Below are 15,086 nucleotides of genomic sequence, written 5' to 3'. Positions count from 1 at the left end.
TCTACCTCCTACCACATGACACTCACACATCCATGTTTATTGCTGCTATGTTCATAAGAGATAGGAAATGGAACCAGCCTAGATGTGCATCAACAGATGAGTGAATAGAGAACATGTGGTACATATATGTAATGGAGTATTATGCAGCTGTAAAGAAAAGCACATAAAGAACTTTGCTGGAAAATGGATGGATCTAGAAAGAGTAATATTCAGCTGAGGTGACTGTAACTAAACCAGACAAAACCAGCAGATTTTTCACCATATGAAAACCCTCATTTATAACATATTCATGTTTATATGCGATCATGGGTAAGTGTGGGTAAAGCCTAAATGTCTAGAAATCAGACAGAGAGGGGATGATAAGGAAGTGTGGGAGTGGGCAAAGGAACACATGGGACACGAAAGAGGGAAAGAATCGGGGATGGGGCTCCAGCGGAGAAACGGGATGGTAAGGTGGGAGAGATGGGGAAGGAGACCCTCAAAAGCACTTTGTTTAAAAATAGTGAAGTGTTCTCTACCATGTGGATTAAAAATACAAAAATGTAAAAGAGAGAAAAATGTCCCTGTGGGATCAAGGGAATGAGTTATATTTCTATCCAGGGATGGCTACTCTGGTGGCCTGCCTAAGGGACATCACTCTTTATCTTTCGTCGACCCTGTTCTTTGCTCTCAGAGGCCAAGGCCAGTCCTGTGTGCTGGGAAGCAATGCCTTCAAGAGTCTGGAAAGTTTTTGGTAGGGGATCCTGGGTAATGGAGAGATTATAGTTTTCTCTTCTACTTTTCCGGGGGTGGGGGATGGGGGACAAGGGATCTAGGGTTGAAGGGAAAACCTGGGATGGGGAAAGTGATCGAGGATTAGGGAGAGGGGCCTACAGGGCATGTTGGAAATTCCCAGGAGTGTCAAGACTGGGAAGCTAATTTTTATGATATAAAGGTGCCACAGGTGTGTGGGTAACCTTGGCATGCACGGAGAGAAAAGCTCTATTGGCCTTCTCAGGTTGGGCCCACCGCACACAATGTGGGGTATGTGTAAGGCATCCATTGAAAAGGTGGGGCCTGAAGCCAAAGTACTGTGGACCGTTCTGAGCTCTGTGATGCTTATCAGAGGTAGAGCCTGTGCATGGTCTTTAACTTCCAGGAGCCTCATTTTGTCCTCTATAAAAGAGAAAATAAAATCATCTCACTGGGTTGTTTTGAAGATGAAATTAGTTAATACGTTGGGATCATGTATGTCAGCCATTGCTCTTATTGTGTTTGCCTGGTAGTAGGAGGCTGAGAAGCACAATGGGTGGCCCCTCGTGGGTGTCACCTGGATCTAAGTTTTCTCCTTTTTTTAGCTTCTTTTAGCCCCGTCTAGCTTCTTTCTTCCCAGAAATTCATCTGAGGAAAGTTCACCTCTCTGCCTCTGTCTGTGTCTACCCTCTTAACTTCCTCTTCTACCCTCTTTCCTCATTCCTTCTTACACATCTCCTGGCACTCTCCATGCTCTGTGGTTTTCTGCTGGACATATGTGTCTCTGTTCACAATGATCCATCCAGTGAGTCACATCTGTGAAGTGCTTGCCTTCTTCATGCCTCTCTCTGAATATCGATGGTCCACAGAGTTGATGTTTGTCCAGTAACTTCCTGCTGGTTATGGAGTCCAGTGACCTTGAGTTCAAATCTTGAGTAACCACCTATTGGATATGTGGCACAAAGAAGTCACCATCTTCCCTGAGCCTCAGTCTCCCCACTTGTCAAATGGCGAGAATGATACCACGCTGAAAGAGTGGGCACAGAGATGAGATAGACACATTATTAGTGATTAATGTAATTCCTGGGACTGCCATCATTATTATTCCTAATGGGACAGTCATCCTGGGGTCACTGGGACACAGGTAATGATTGCATCAGGACCTCCCTACCCCCCAGCTGCAGTAGCATCGTCTCAAGTTATCTGGGATCAGAGAGTGTAAATGTTAATTAACAATTTAGTTGAACCCTAAGGAATAGTTCAGCATCTCATGTTGCTCATCTCAGGAAAAAAGAAGCCTGTGGGGGTGTGAGCATGTCAACTCTTTTAATACCATTCACGTGTTTGTGAGTGCATATAAGCACGAGGAGATTGCATTGACAATTCTTCCGTTTGCAAGGAATGAGCTCTAGATGATGCTGATGACCTGTACAGGTAGGTGAAGTGTTAGGAGATGGAATTGCCCAGATAAGGGTCACACTTCTGTTGTCAGAAGGTGTGAGGAGTTGGGAGACAGGACAGAGGTGGGTGGGAGGGGTTCTAGAAAAGAAAGATGTCTCAGGTAGGAAATGTAATCACAGGCAAGGTCAAGTTCAGGTGACATGAGCCTCAGCAGCAGAGAAAGAAGCATCAAGGTTGGTCTGAGAGTCTTCCTGGAAGAGGAGCCAACACAGGCACATAGGGAAGGAGGGTGAGTCACCAGAGGTGACAGTGACCAAAATACAGTGAGATGCTTGGGATCATCTTTCCCCCCCGAGTTCCCTGGAGGCATTTTTGTCTTTCAGAAAGAGCAATTTTTCTTCAAAACCCGAAAAGTACCTTTCTTTTTTGTTCTAAACACCAGACGAAGCCATGGAAAGCAGTTCTGTCTACTGGCTTAATGCACAGGAGACCAGTCCCTTTCCATTTCCAGGTACTGTGGGCTTCTGAAGGTGTTTTTGTGTATTGGGGTCCTTCCACTCCTCCTCACAGTCCTGTCGGTACTGAGATTGTTAAGTCTGTTTCAGATGGAGAAACTGAGGTCTAGAGTGATTGGACAAGTTTCCAGTCATAGGGATAGAGGTTGGCAGTTTTTTTCCCCTTTAAACAACAAGCTACTAGGGATGATACCATTGATTCTCTTTGTAGCTGGCATTGAGGTAGTTTATGTATCCAGTGGCTTTGTGGGTGGGACAGTGGTGCAAGCAGTGGTCTGTTGAAACCCTCAGTAACTTGAAGAGAACAGAACTAGCTCCCCCTCCAGTGTGGCTTTCAGCCATCTAGACTCTGCACCCTTCCCGACAGCTCCTGGATTGTAGAGCAGCACTGCTGTGTGCAGCCACTGCCTGTACTTGAAAGGATTTATTCAAGTAGGTAGACACTCTCTTCTCTTTGGGAAGGAACTGATTGTCACTTGAGGTCATTTTGTGCAAGGTGGGGAAACATTCTGGTCATAGACACCAGCAAGTGTTGTGGTCATAGGAGGCTATACAAGATTAAGTAACTTCTATTGTGGAATGTGAAAACTTCTATTTGTATATTGTCCACAACCACCCAATGAAATGGGCCAGTTACTTCTTCCTTGCTCCTTGCTATATGAGTCACCGTAGGCCCAAAGACATTTATCAATGTGCTTAGGAATACATAATAGGGTTTAATAAGGGATTTAACCAAGAGGGTCTTGTTCTAAAGCCTTTGTTCTTAATATTATGCTAACTTCATTTTAATGTGACTGCCATCCATCCATCTGCTCATCATTTCATGAGCTCAACCTTCTGCCAATTCCTTCACTTGCCAGCTGTCTAGTCATCCTTCCATGGATTTATCCATCCATCCATCCATCCATCCATCCATCCATCCATCCATCATCAATCTACCCAACCAGCCATTGTTCAGCCAGCTACTCATCCATCCATCCATCCATCCATCCATCCATCCATCCATCCTCCATCCATCCATCTATCCATCATCCATCCATCCATCCATCCATCCATCCATCCATCCATCATCCATCCAGCCAGCCATCATCAATCTACCCAACCAGCTGTCGTTCAGCCAGCTACTCATCCATCCATGCATTCGTCCATCCATCCATCCACCTATTTGCCCATCTATCCATCATCTATCCATTTAATCATGCTTTCCATTTATCATCTACCCACCTGTACCCATCCATCCATGCATTCATCTTCCCTTTCATTTATCTGTCTATCCATCTATCTATCATCCATCATAATTCACTTATCATCCCTCTACCCACCCACCTGCACGTCTACCCACTGTGAAACGTTGTCTTCTGCCTTATCTGGGGGAGGAATCCCTTCACTGCAGGAGCCAAACCTATGCTTTCTAGAGCAGAGACCTCCATTCTATTAAGCACCCCTTAGCTCTCAAGAGCTGTGTATTTTCTGGTGACAGTCCAGGCTGGTGTCCTTGGGCATGTTGCCATTCCAGACACCGCGAGGCTGCTTGTTCCCTCTTCCTATTCTGTCAGTGGCACAGAGTCTCTCCCCATAATGTCCTCAAAGGAAGCAAGGCTTCAGGCTCTTTCAGAAACCCTCAGAGCTTTCTGAAGTGTCATTATAATTGACCAGCAGTACCTTTGACCCCACAGGTTGGGTACAGGATGAATTGATCTCAGTTTTATTTTTAAAAAACTGTTGAGTTTGTGTGATTTATGAAATGCATCCAAAACAGAGTCTCGTAAGGAGGGAAATTGTAATAGAAAATGGTGAATTTAAATAAAGGTGACTCAATTAAGTAATCAGTTAAAATTGTCCAAGAGGCAGTATTATAAGGAGGAGGTGTGACCTAGCTAGATCTATATTTATTAAGGCAGAGCAGTAAAAGCCACCTCGTTATTTTCAATTGTTTCTGTTACATGTTAATCACCAGGGAGATGATCCCAGTTCACAAAATTTCAATCTGTAAACACGCAGAGTCATTTAGGGGGCCGCTTATATCTATTACTTTACAACGGCAACAGCTAGAGCTCTCACTGCACCTGCCTGTCCCTCCTGTCTTCTCTTTTGTAAGTTTCAGGAGTACAGTCTTGTAGTTCAGTGCAAGTGAATCAGAATTACATCCTGTAAATGTATTGTGTAGACCCTGAAACGTATGGGTGAAGAGTAGGGGCGTTTTTGCATGAGAGAACACTTACTTAGCATTCACAAGGTCCTGGGTCCTGAGTCCAGTCTCCAGTAGCACCAAAAGAAACAACAACGACAAAAGAAATATGTTTGAATACAGTGTTTTTAAATTTTTTTCATGGGGGTTGTAAGATAGAGCTCTTTATATAGACTAAACGAGCCTCAAACTCACAGAGATCTGCCTATCTCAGCGTCCCCACTGCTGGGACTAACGGCATGCACCAACACATTTAAAACAGATATATACTTTTATTAATTCTTGAGAATTTCATACAATCATAAAATATATTTTGATCTCCCCCCTCCTTAAGTCCTCCAAGATCCTCCTTATCTTCCATCTTCCCAACTTAGTACTTTCTCACTCTCCGTTTCAGAACTACTGAGTCCAGTTCATGCCACCCATATGTAAATGGGTGTGGGCCTTCCATCAGAGCTTGGTCACCCTACCAGGAGTCACGCCCTTACAGAAAACCAACTCCCTTCCCCAGAATCCATCAACTGTCAGCAGCTCCTTAGCTGGGGAGTCTTGTGAACCCCGTCCCCCTCTCCCATGCTGGAACGTTGACTGGCTTGATTTTGTGTAGGCAGTCACAGCTATGTGAGTTTGTGAGCACAGTGGGTCTGTTGTGTCTAGAGGACACTGTTTCTCTCAACTTCCTCTCCAACCTCTATCTCTTAGCTTCTGCCCCCTTGTCTGTGGTGATTCTTGAGCCTTAGGGGGAGGAAGTGTGATGCAGATGTCTCCATTAGAGCTGAGCACTCTGCAGACACTCATTCTTTGCACGTTGACCAGCCACCACGGGCAAAGCCAAATTCAAGTGGATAATGAGGTTGAAAGGGTAGTAAATGAACTCTTAAAGTACCCTTGGCTTATGTTGCTCAAGATGACTCATCAGGTAAAGAAACTTGCCATCAAACCTAGTGACTCATGTTTGATCCCTGGACCCCACGTGGTGGAAGAAGAATTAATTCCTGCAAGCTGCCTTCTGACTTCCACATGTACACAGTGGCATATGCAACCTCCAATAATGAATAAATAAATGTTTAATTTTTTTTTAATAAAAATGACCCTTTACTTTGATACATCAGCTATTAGCACAGACCCAATATTACCCTGACTGTGTTTATCTGTGCAATATGAGGGGATGTGTTTCTAGATAGTAGCAGGTAGCTTAGACATGGACAGTATGTCCAAACCCACCTCTCCTATCGCCTGGCTTATGCTCCTGGGCAAGTTACCTCATGTACTGTGTCCTGGTTGGTTTTTGTCAACTTGACATATACCTAGACGTATATAGGAAGAAGGTATCTGAATTGAGGAAACGCCTCCTTAAGACTGGAATGTAGGTAAATCTGTAGGGCATGTGCTTGATTAACAATTGAGGTGGGAGGGCCCAGCCCACCATGGATGGTGCCAACTCTGGGCAGATGGGTTTGAGTTGTATAGGAAAACAGGCTGGGGGAGCCATAGAAAACGAAATTGCTGCCAGTCAGCAGCGTTCCTCCATGGCCTCTGCTTCAGCTCCTGCCTTGAGTTCCTGCCCTGATGTCCCTCGGTGATGGACTGTGACCTGAGTTGTAGCCTGAAAGAAACCGTTTCTTTCCCAAGTTGCTTTAGGTTGAGGTGCTTTATCACAGCAACAGGAGCCCTAACCAGTACACCCAGTCTCTTCCCCTGCCAGGCAAGAGGATAATAATGCTGCCCATGGCAGTATGCCTGGCACCCAGCGGTCTCTCAACACGTGCTGTACTCCTCTCTCTGCCTCCATGCTGCACTCCTGGGTAGCAGCTGGGGATGCTGCACCGGGGAGAACCCACCTTGGCTGATGCAAATCCATCTTGTCCATTGTGAAAAATTCTTGCCGCTGAGAAGGCTAGCCTGCTATAGGGATTGAGAGATAATGTTCAGGGTGAGAGTTGTTCCAACCCCAGATCTTTCCTGAGCAGCTCCAGGAGTTAAGTGACTTGTCTCTGTGCCCTAGTGTCCTCACCATAAAGTGGGGACAGAGAAGAGGCTTACCTTATTGGGATGTCAGGAGAAAACGTGATAGGCAGGTCCTCAGGCTGTCATTCCGTACAGTGTCCAGAAATGCGTAGTGTATGTTAATGAAAGATGTACATTAGGTTTATTTTACAGGGACCAAAGAGATGGCTCAGCATTTAAGAGCATGTACTGACTGCCTTTGCAGAGGACCTGGGTTTGGTTCTTAACACTCAGATCAGGTAGCTCACTACCACCTGTGACTTCAGCTCCAGCTAGACCCTCTGCTGGCCTCCATGTGTGCTCCACACATGCACTACCCCTACCTACACATACATACATATAAATACAAAAATCTTTTTAAAAAGATTTATTATATAAAATAGCAATGATATCACAAAGAGAAACTAGTGTGATGCCATATGTATAATTGCTCAATTAATATTACTTTTTTATTATTTTAAAAAATTTTATAATTTAATTTAATTTTATGTATCAGCCATGGATTCCCCTGTTCTCCTTCCTCCCCCACCTCCCAATCCACCCCCCATTCCTATCTCCTCCAGGGCAAGGACTCCCCGGGGGATTCAGCTCAGCCTGGTAGATTCAGTCGAGGCAGGTCCAGTCCCCTCCTCCCTTCACCCTAAGAGTAGAAGTCTTTGTCAGATGGGTCTTTCAAAGTCCACTTTGCAGCCCTTACAATAAGAATCTCTAGAGAAAGCCTGTACTGCAATTTCAACAAGAGTAAATGAGGGTGGGTATGTGGATGCTTTCAGTGGGGTATAGCCTGAAGAGGCACCATGGAACACGGTCATGATTGTGATGTTTTAGTTTTGAGTGGGAGTAACAGGACTGCAGAATCAAACCCAGGGCCTCCTAGTTGCAAGGCAGGTGTTCTTCAGCTAAATAAAACCCCGATCCTTCAGCTGTGTTCCGAAACAAGCCAGCTCTCTCCCTAGCACTCCTGGGAGTGTTACGTTGCTCCTCCTGCCTGGGGTGGACTGGAACAAAGACCCCCACTCAGAATAGCAAGCACTGCAGTCTCAGAGCAGCAGAGGCTTGGCGATTTATGACCTTGTGAAGTTGGCCGCCACCCAGGCCAAGTGCAAGAGTTCTGCGGGAGTGCATGGGACAGTCTTTTATAAGCCTGGACACAAACAAGGCTTTCGTTTAAAGCCAAGTCACCAGGGAGGTACAATCTTACACATCACCTGCCACCTAACGTTTGTCTGTTTCTCAACAAGAACTCCACATGGCTTCATCTCTACATTGCACATCCTTGTCTGTCTTAAAGCTTCTCAAATGCATGAACTTGACATGTCTGCAGGTCATCAGGCAAGCTTTACTGTTAGTAATTTTCCACTCTAAAATTTCTAGCTTGGGTCTTGGGGGCCCTTCTAGCTGATGTTAGCAGGGACTCGGTGTTTGCCTGTCCATCTGTACCTGGACCTAAGATGGCCTGAGGCATTTTGGAAAGTGGGTTGTTATGTCTTATTTCTCACTCTCCTGTTTTGCATTCCCAGGTTGAAAGGATTGTGGACAAGAGGAAGAACAAGAAGGGGAAATGGGAATATCTTATCCGATGGAAAGGCTATGGCAGCACCGAGGACACGTGGGAGCCGGAGCATCACCTCCTGCACTGTGAGGAGTTTATTGATGAGTTCAATGGCCTGCATGTGTCCAAGGACAAGAGGGTGAAGTCAGGGAAGCAGGCTGGAGCCTCTAAGCTCCTTCGTGACAACCGCAGCCCGCCAGTGGAGAGACTCCCCCACAGGCCTCTGGAGCCCGGGAAGAGCAAATCAACTTCCCACAAGCGGAAGCGCATCAACTCTCCCCTGTCCAGGCCCAAGAAGGGGTCTTCAGGAAAGGCCCCTGGGGCTGGAGACAGGGCTGCTAAGACTGTGTCTTATAGGACTACGCCCAGTGGCTTGCAAATCATGCCCCTGAAGAAGACTCAGAACGGCTTGGAGAACGGAGACGCTGGCTCCGAGAAGGACGAATCCCACTTCGGAAATGGGTCCCATCAACCAGATTTGGATTTGAATGACCAGGTTGGAGAGCAGGATGCCAGTGACTGTGATGGGACCCACTCTGCACTGGTGGAGAACGGAGTTGGTTTGTGGCTTTTCTTTCTCTCGGGGTTGGTTTTGGCTGTGGCCAGCAATTTTGTCATTGTTGCTTGAAATAGGATCCTAGGTTAGCCCAGGGTAGACTCAAACTCACTAAGTATTCTAGAATGGCCTTGACCTACCTATCTCCTGCCTCTACCTCCTGAGTGTTGGGATTATGGGCAGGCACTGTTATATCCTGGCTTAGGTAAAGGTGGAACACAGGGCATTATGCATGTTAGGCAAGCACTCTGCCAACCAATCTACTTGTCTAGTTCCTTGGTATGATTTTTCTTTCAACCTTGGGAGACCCATAATGCCTCCCACCTCCTTCCTGTCTTTGACTCTTAGCTGCTTGTTAACACTGCCTTTGTTTTTCATGTCAGGGCTATGTAAACTCGACCCCATGCCTATGTTGGTTATTATGTACCTTTGCATGTGGGAATGCCAGGCCACAGATGTGCAGGTGGGGCCTGTGATGGTTACAAAGCGACAGGCTTAACTACCTCCAGGCCTGCTGTCCTAGCTACCTGGGAGGCTGAGGCAGGAGGATTGTAAATTTAAGGTCACTCCAGGCTACAGGTTGAGTTCGTGGCCAGCCTGAGCCACTTAGTGAGATCCTGTAATGCCAAGATGGCTAGGGGGCATCCAATCCTCCATACTGTTAATTACAGAAAAGGAAAAAAGGAAAAGATTCCCTACTACGCTGCAGGACACCCACAGCCATGGTCACCACACCAGATCCACATCCCTGAAGGCAGCTTAAGAGTTCTTACACCTCAGGACAAAGGAGTGATCCCCAGAGGACCAGCACCTCCCCTGCATCTCACTCACAGCCTTTGCTTGTGGTCTTATAGTGCCCAGAGAGGGGGGCGCCTGGGGGCTTCCCTCCCTCCCACCCTATTTCCAGGTGGAGTTTGCCACACCAGCATATGATGGGAGATGCCTTCCCCTCTGGTGTCACAGCATAGGTGATGGGCTTCATGTCTGTATTATGGCCTGAGACTGGGTCACCATGGAAACTTAATTCTCACAGTTCTAGTAAATGGGAAGTCCAAGACAGAGGGGGCAACAGAGTCAGGGCTGATGAGGGATGTTCCTCATAGATGGAACATGATTTCTAGCTGTGTGCTTACTTGGTGGATAGGACAGCATAACTCCTTTCATGTTTCTTTATTTAATTTCTTTATAAAGTCTCTTAGACCAGGCTTGCCTTGAACTCACACTGTCACCCAGGCTGGCCTGAAGCCATTCAGGATGGTAGAGTTCTTATGACCTCATCACCTCCTGCAGGTTCTGCCTCTTGATACTGCTACATGAGGAATTAAGTTGCCAGCTATGACTTTCAGGAGAGGGGGGGGAACCCAACACCCAGACCATCGTGGGTCCTAAATGTAGTTACAACCCCATCCTGTGCCGGCTCTCTTGCCTGCTCTTTTCTTCTCTGGGAAGCAATGCAGACTGTGTACGACTCACATCAGATGGTGGGCTTCCTCCCTCCTACAGTCTCCGGAAGCAGAATTAAAGGAGGAGGCCGTGACCTGGGTGACTTCAGCTTCCCATGCTGAGACTTCCTCAGTGGCTAGATTGCTCCTCAGCAGAGACCTTAGTGGCCTGTGTCTTTGGACAAGCTGTGTGTTCCCGTTTCATGCCGCCTCCTTTCTCGAACACCTTTGTATATCCCCACAGGCAGCGTCTTCATCTTTGAGGATCAGAGCCCCAGGCCTCAGGGGCTTCAGAAAATACTTAATGGGCACACAAGAATCCGTGCCCAATGTGCAGGGTCCTCAGATGTCCCTGATGGAATGAGAGTATGTATGAACAGGGATGCTGGGACGCAGTTGGTGCAGCTGGCTGGGTCATGAGGCCAGTGCGTGTCAGTGATGATGCTGAGTGTGGGGTCTGGACCATTCTGAGAACGCTCCTTTCGGGGAGAGCTTGCCGTCTTTGGAGGGACCTGAGCCATCACTTAGAAGTTCCTCCTGCTCCAGAGAGGAATTTCATCCTAACACGATTTATTTAGGTGTCTGCCCCAGCCTGACTCATGCTTCTGTCTGGGGATCCCCAGTGCTGATGTACTGTGCCTCTAGCATATGGAAGTGCTGTTTGTTTTAAAGATTCATCTCTTGGGGGAGAAATAGCTTGTGTAAATGAGGCTTGGCATCAACATGCACGTTTGATGTTCCCGTGACAGCTGCCAGCAGTTGCAGGATCCCCTGTCGATGCAGGAAGGGTGGCAACGGGAAGAAGCCTCTTAGGCTCTCAGGGTACAGGCACAGGAGCCTGGGCAGGATCCCAGCAGCTGAGCCGCTGACACCCCCTGCCAGACCTGCAGCTTCCCCAAGAGTGAGGAGGAGCATCAGGGAAGATGGTTTGCTGCCCGACTGCCAGACAGCAGTGTGTGGCACAGAAGGAGGGTCTCTTCCCCAATGCTTCTTTCTACAGTGGAGTAGAACCACTAGCCGTTTGCTCTCTGTTGAGCTACCCTGAATGATGACCCGATGGTGCTGATGGGGGCCAGTACTCCATCATCTGAGAAACTGACCCATTGATGCTGATGGGGCTCAGTACTCCATCATCTGGGAAGCTAGCATGGCCCATCTTCTGAAGTCTCTGAGAGTTTGTAGCTATTCTGGACCATCCTCCTCCTTGGTCTCTTGTCTTCCCACCTTCCTCAGATAATATGTATTCACACATCCAAGGGCCCCAGCTGGGATGGAGAGGAAGAAGCCGCCCACCTCTATTGTGTTTGTGGCTGTTCCAAACTTTTTGCTTAATTACATCCTTTCGTGTTAGTGCCCACAAGCTCCCATGAGGATAAGGCTGTTGGTCTTATATTTCATGTGTGTAATATCCCCTGGGTACCTGTGACAAATGTAGGCAGATCCCACAGCATCTGATGTACTGAGTCTTGGATGGAGTCCAGAAGACTAGATCTTAACAGGTGCCTCAGTGACTTCTGTGTTTCAGTCTTTGTACCAGGATGAGAGGGTGATGTCGTTTCCCATCAGGCACTGGCACTCTTTAATTCAATTCTCATTCTTGGAGGGTCTCTCTTCAGGACCACTGCCCTGCTAGGTGCTAGAGTAGAGAGATGAAATGAGGAATAAGGCATTCATCCTTCATAACTTACAATCTACTGTCTGCTAAGCTAGTGGCCTCTGGCTGTTAGTTGAGTAAGGTACCCAAAGCTGACTCTGTAAACTAAGTCATGTGTAGGACATGGACTGGCTTTACCATATTTACATACAAGTCTTCTGTAGTCACTAGTGTGAAAAATGCCCCTAGACACAATCATCGCTTAACACTTTTGTTACAACTAGCTTATTATCCAGATCTGTCAAGAACTCAGGAAAGGGGAGGCAGAATTCTTGCCAAAGAGAGCAGTCTGAGATTCATAGACAAGACCCAATACAGGAAGTGTTGTAGTTCTGGGACTTTCCAGAGAAGAGTTAGAGGTGTGCTGAGACAAAACCTTTCTCTATTCATGTTTCTGGCCAGAGGGAAGCTTTGATGAGGGCTACAGTCACATGTAGGTTGGGCATTGGATATTTCTCTTCTATTCCTTCCCTGACCAAAACCCAAGGATCGAGTGCCCTATAGTCAGTGGGTTGCAGCACCAGGGGCTCCCCCTCTTTGCCCTGCAGAAGGGGTCAGAGGGCTCCTGGCTGTACCTCATGGCAGTGCTTTGGGATGGGGTGTTGCTTTTTATATGGCTCTTACTTCCTTTGGTGGCAAGTTCTGCTTAGAGAAAAGTAACTTATATAATCTGTTTCCCATTGACTGCTGACTTCCTTATGCTATAGGAACAAACCAAAAACCAGGGTTTCAGTGGGTGGCACATTTTGGTTTCACACCACGCCTCTCCCCACTGAAGCTTGTGATGTGTATGCCGTGGCTCGGTGCCCGTCTCTATTCTGATGCTTCTCTTGTAGTGACACATGACTCTGTGGTCCAGGGACCATCTGCCTCAGTATCCCTTCGGGAGCTTGTTAGAATGAGCTCCGCCCCATCGGATGAATGGGGACTGGGGGCAGGTGTGAGTCACTCCTGTCAAACGCTGAGTTTTAATAGCTGAGTGTGGAAGGCCGCCCCCGCGGACGTGTGTGGTTGTGAGCGATGGCTCATAGATCCCTCGCTGCTAGATCTGGAGCTGTTCTTCGCATTTTAAACTTGTAAGAGCGTGGTTTTATAAAGGTCTCTTCCTTGCCTGTGCACTTCCGACAAGGATTCTCTTCTCTCTCTCTCTCTCTCTCTCTCTCTCTCTCTCTCTCTCTCTCTCTCTCTCTCTCTCTCTCTCTCCTTTCTGTCTCTGTCTCTCCTCCTCCCTCCATCCCCTGCTCTGTTTCTTAAGAAAGACAGGCTTCAGTTGTGCCGAGAAGCTGTCCACCTAGAGAGCCTCGCTCTCCTGTTATGCCCAGGAGAACTCCTTTGTCTTGACTATCCACAGAGGCCACAGCCTGGTTCTTTTACAGACCCACCTGTGCTTTAACCTGTGGGAACATCCCCAGGCAGGTCTCCTCATTCCCCTTGAGCCCCAGAGCAAAGCATAGCTGCTCAGTGCTCTCCAAGTGCTCACGGACCCTCAATTCCCATGCCCATAGTTCTTTGATTTCCACGAATCATTTCCCCCATGTCTTGAGGACTGTCTATCACCCAAATCTTGCATGATTCACTATTCCCAACATCGTTTCTGCCCTGGCATGTCCTCCCCCACAGATGGGCATCATTTGCCATTTTTTTCTTCATTGATCTTTTGAAAGGATCCCAGCCTTCTCGTCTAGAATGTTCATTTCAACCTACACATTCTCCAGTGTGGTTATTGCTTTCCTTTTCTGTGGATCAGAACTGAGATGCACAAAAAAATTTTCCAAAGCAACTCATACTGAGTGTCAGGCGTGGGGAGAACTTGGGACATTTCAAAGGCAGAGCCAGACTTAGCACCCTGGAGGATGGGTCAGATCCTGGTGTGGGCTGGAGCCAGAATATAGACATTTCCAACAAGTTCCAGGTGGTAATGTTGGCCTGGGAACCCCACTTTGGGAACCACCACCATTGACTAATCAGCTATGGGTGGTCAGATGAAAATGTAGATGGTTGTGATGGCCAGGGGCCTCACTGGAGGCCATCCTTACACTCGGGACCTTCCCTCTTGCCTTTGTGAAACTTTGAAGTGTGAGCTGAGAACTTGGATGAGAGGTGTAGGATAAGGGGGCTGACGGTCTTAAGACTCAGTCTTGCAGTTTACAAAGGATGCTCTGTGATCCTCATGGCAGCCCTGAGAGGCAGCTGGTATACTCATATTATTGAAGTGCAGACGGAGGTTATAAGCGTACAAGGTTATTTGGGATCAGGAGACAGACCCAGGCAATGTGACCCCAGAGCTGACCTCTGAAGCACTCCCCACCTGACTTCGGGGCAGTGGAAAGCATTTTGTAAACCCTGGTTACCCACAAACATGCTCTGACCAGGGTCGGGGGTGGGATCTATTTCTCTGACTCACATTTGCAAACCTTGAAAAAGCGATCAATTTCATTAAAAGATACAACTTAATGACAGTTCTTAGAGTGCTTGCCTGGAATGCGTGAAGTCTGGAGTTAGAGCCTCAGCAAATGTGGTGGTGTGTGTCTGTAATTGTAACGCTTTGAAGGTGGAGGCAGGTGGGTCAGAAATTCAAGATCATCCTTGGCAACTTAACAAGCCAGAGATACATGAGTCTCTCTGTCCCTCCCTCCCTCCCTGCCTCCCTCTGTCCCCTCTTTCCTCCCTCCCTCCCTCCTTCTCTCTCTCTCTCTCTCTCTCTCTCTCTCTCTCTCTCTCTCTCTCTCTCTCTCACACACACACACACACACACACACACACACATACACACACACACACACAAACTAAAATAAATACAACATAACAAGACTGAACTCACTCTTAGAAAGCACTGAGAAGAATCCAGCAGGAGCACAAGGACACATAGTTGTATATTCTGTATTTCTAGAATGAATAATGTAAGTGAGGATTCTAGAGTGGGCTGCCCCTCACTCATGCAGACTTTGCAGAGAATTGGAAAAGAGAACACACTCCAGGCTTCTCTGATGAGTCTCGGACAGTGTGGATTTCCAAACCGAGAAGGGAAAATTATAAGTT

General features: G+C 47.3%; 1 protein-coding gene across 1 annotated transcript in view; it reads left to right on the top strand.

Annotated features, from left to right (window-relative positions):
• Cdyl2 (chromodomain Y like 2) overlaps positions 1–15,086 on the top strand; it is a 203,652-nt gene that overhangs the window by 134,696 nt on the left and 53,870 nt on the right. Inside the window, exon 2 of the mRNA XM_076572188.1 lies at positions 8,364–8,955. Within this exon, the coding sequence (XP_076428303.1) occupies positions 8,364–8,955 (592 nt within the window). The remainder of the gene's footprint in view (positions 1–8,363; positions 8,956–15,086) is intronic.

This window comes from Peromyscus maniculatus, chromosome 5 (assembly GCF_049852395.1).
Source record: "Peromyscus maniculatus bairdii isolate BWxNUB_F1_BW_parent chromosome 5, HU_Pman_BW_mat_3.1, whole genome shotgun sequence".
NCBI classification, from domain to species: Eukaryota; Metazoa; Chordata; class Mammalia; order Rodentia; family Cricetidae; genus Peromyscus; species Peromyscus maniculatus.
This window is presented reverse-complemented; position numbering and strand designations above follow the sequence as displayed.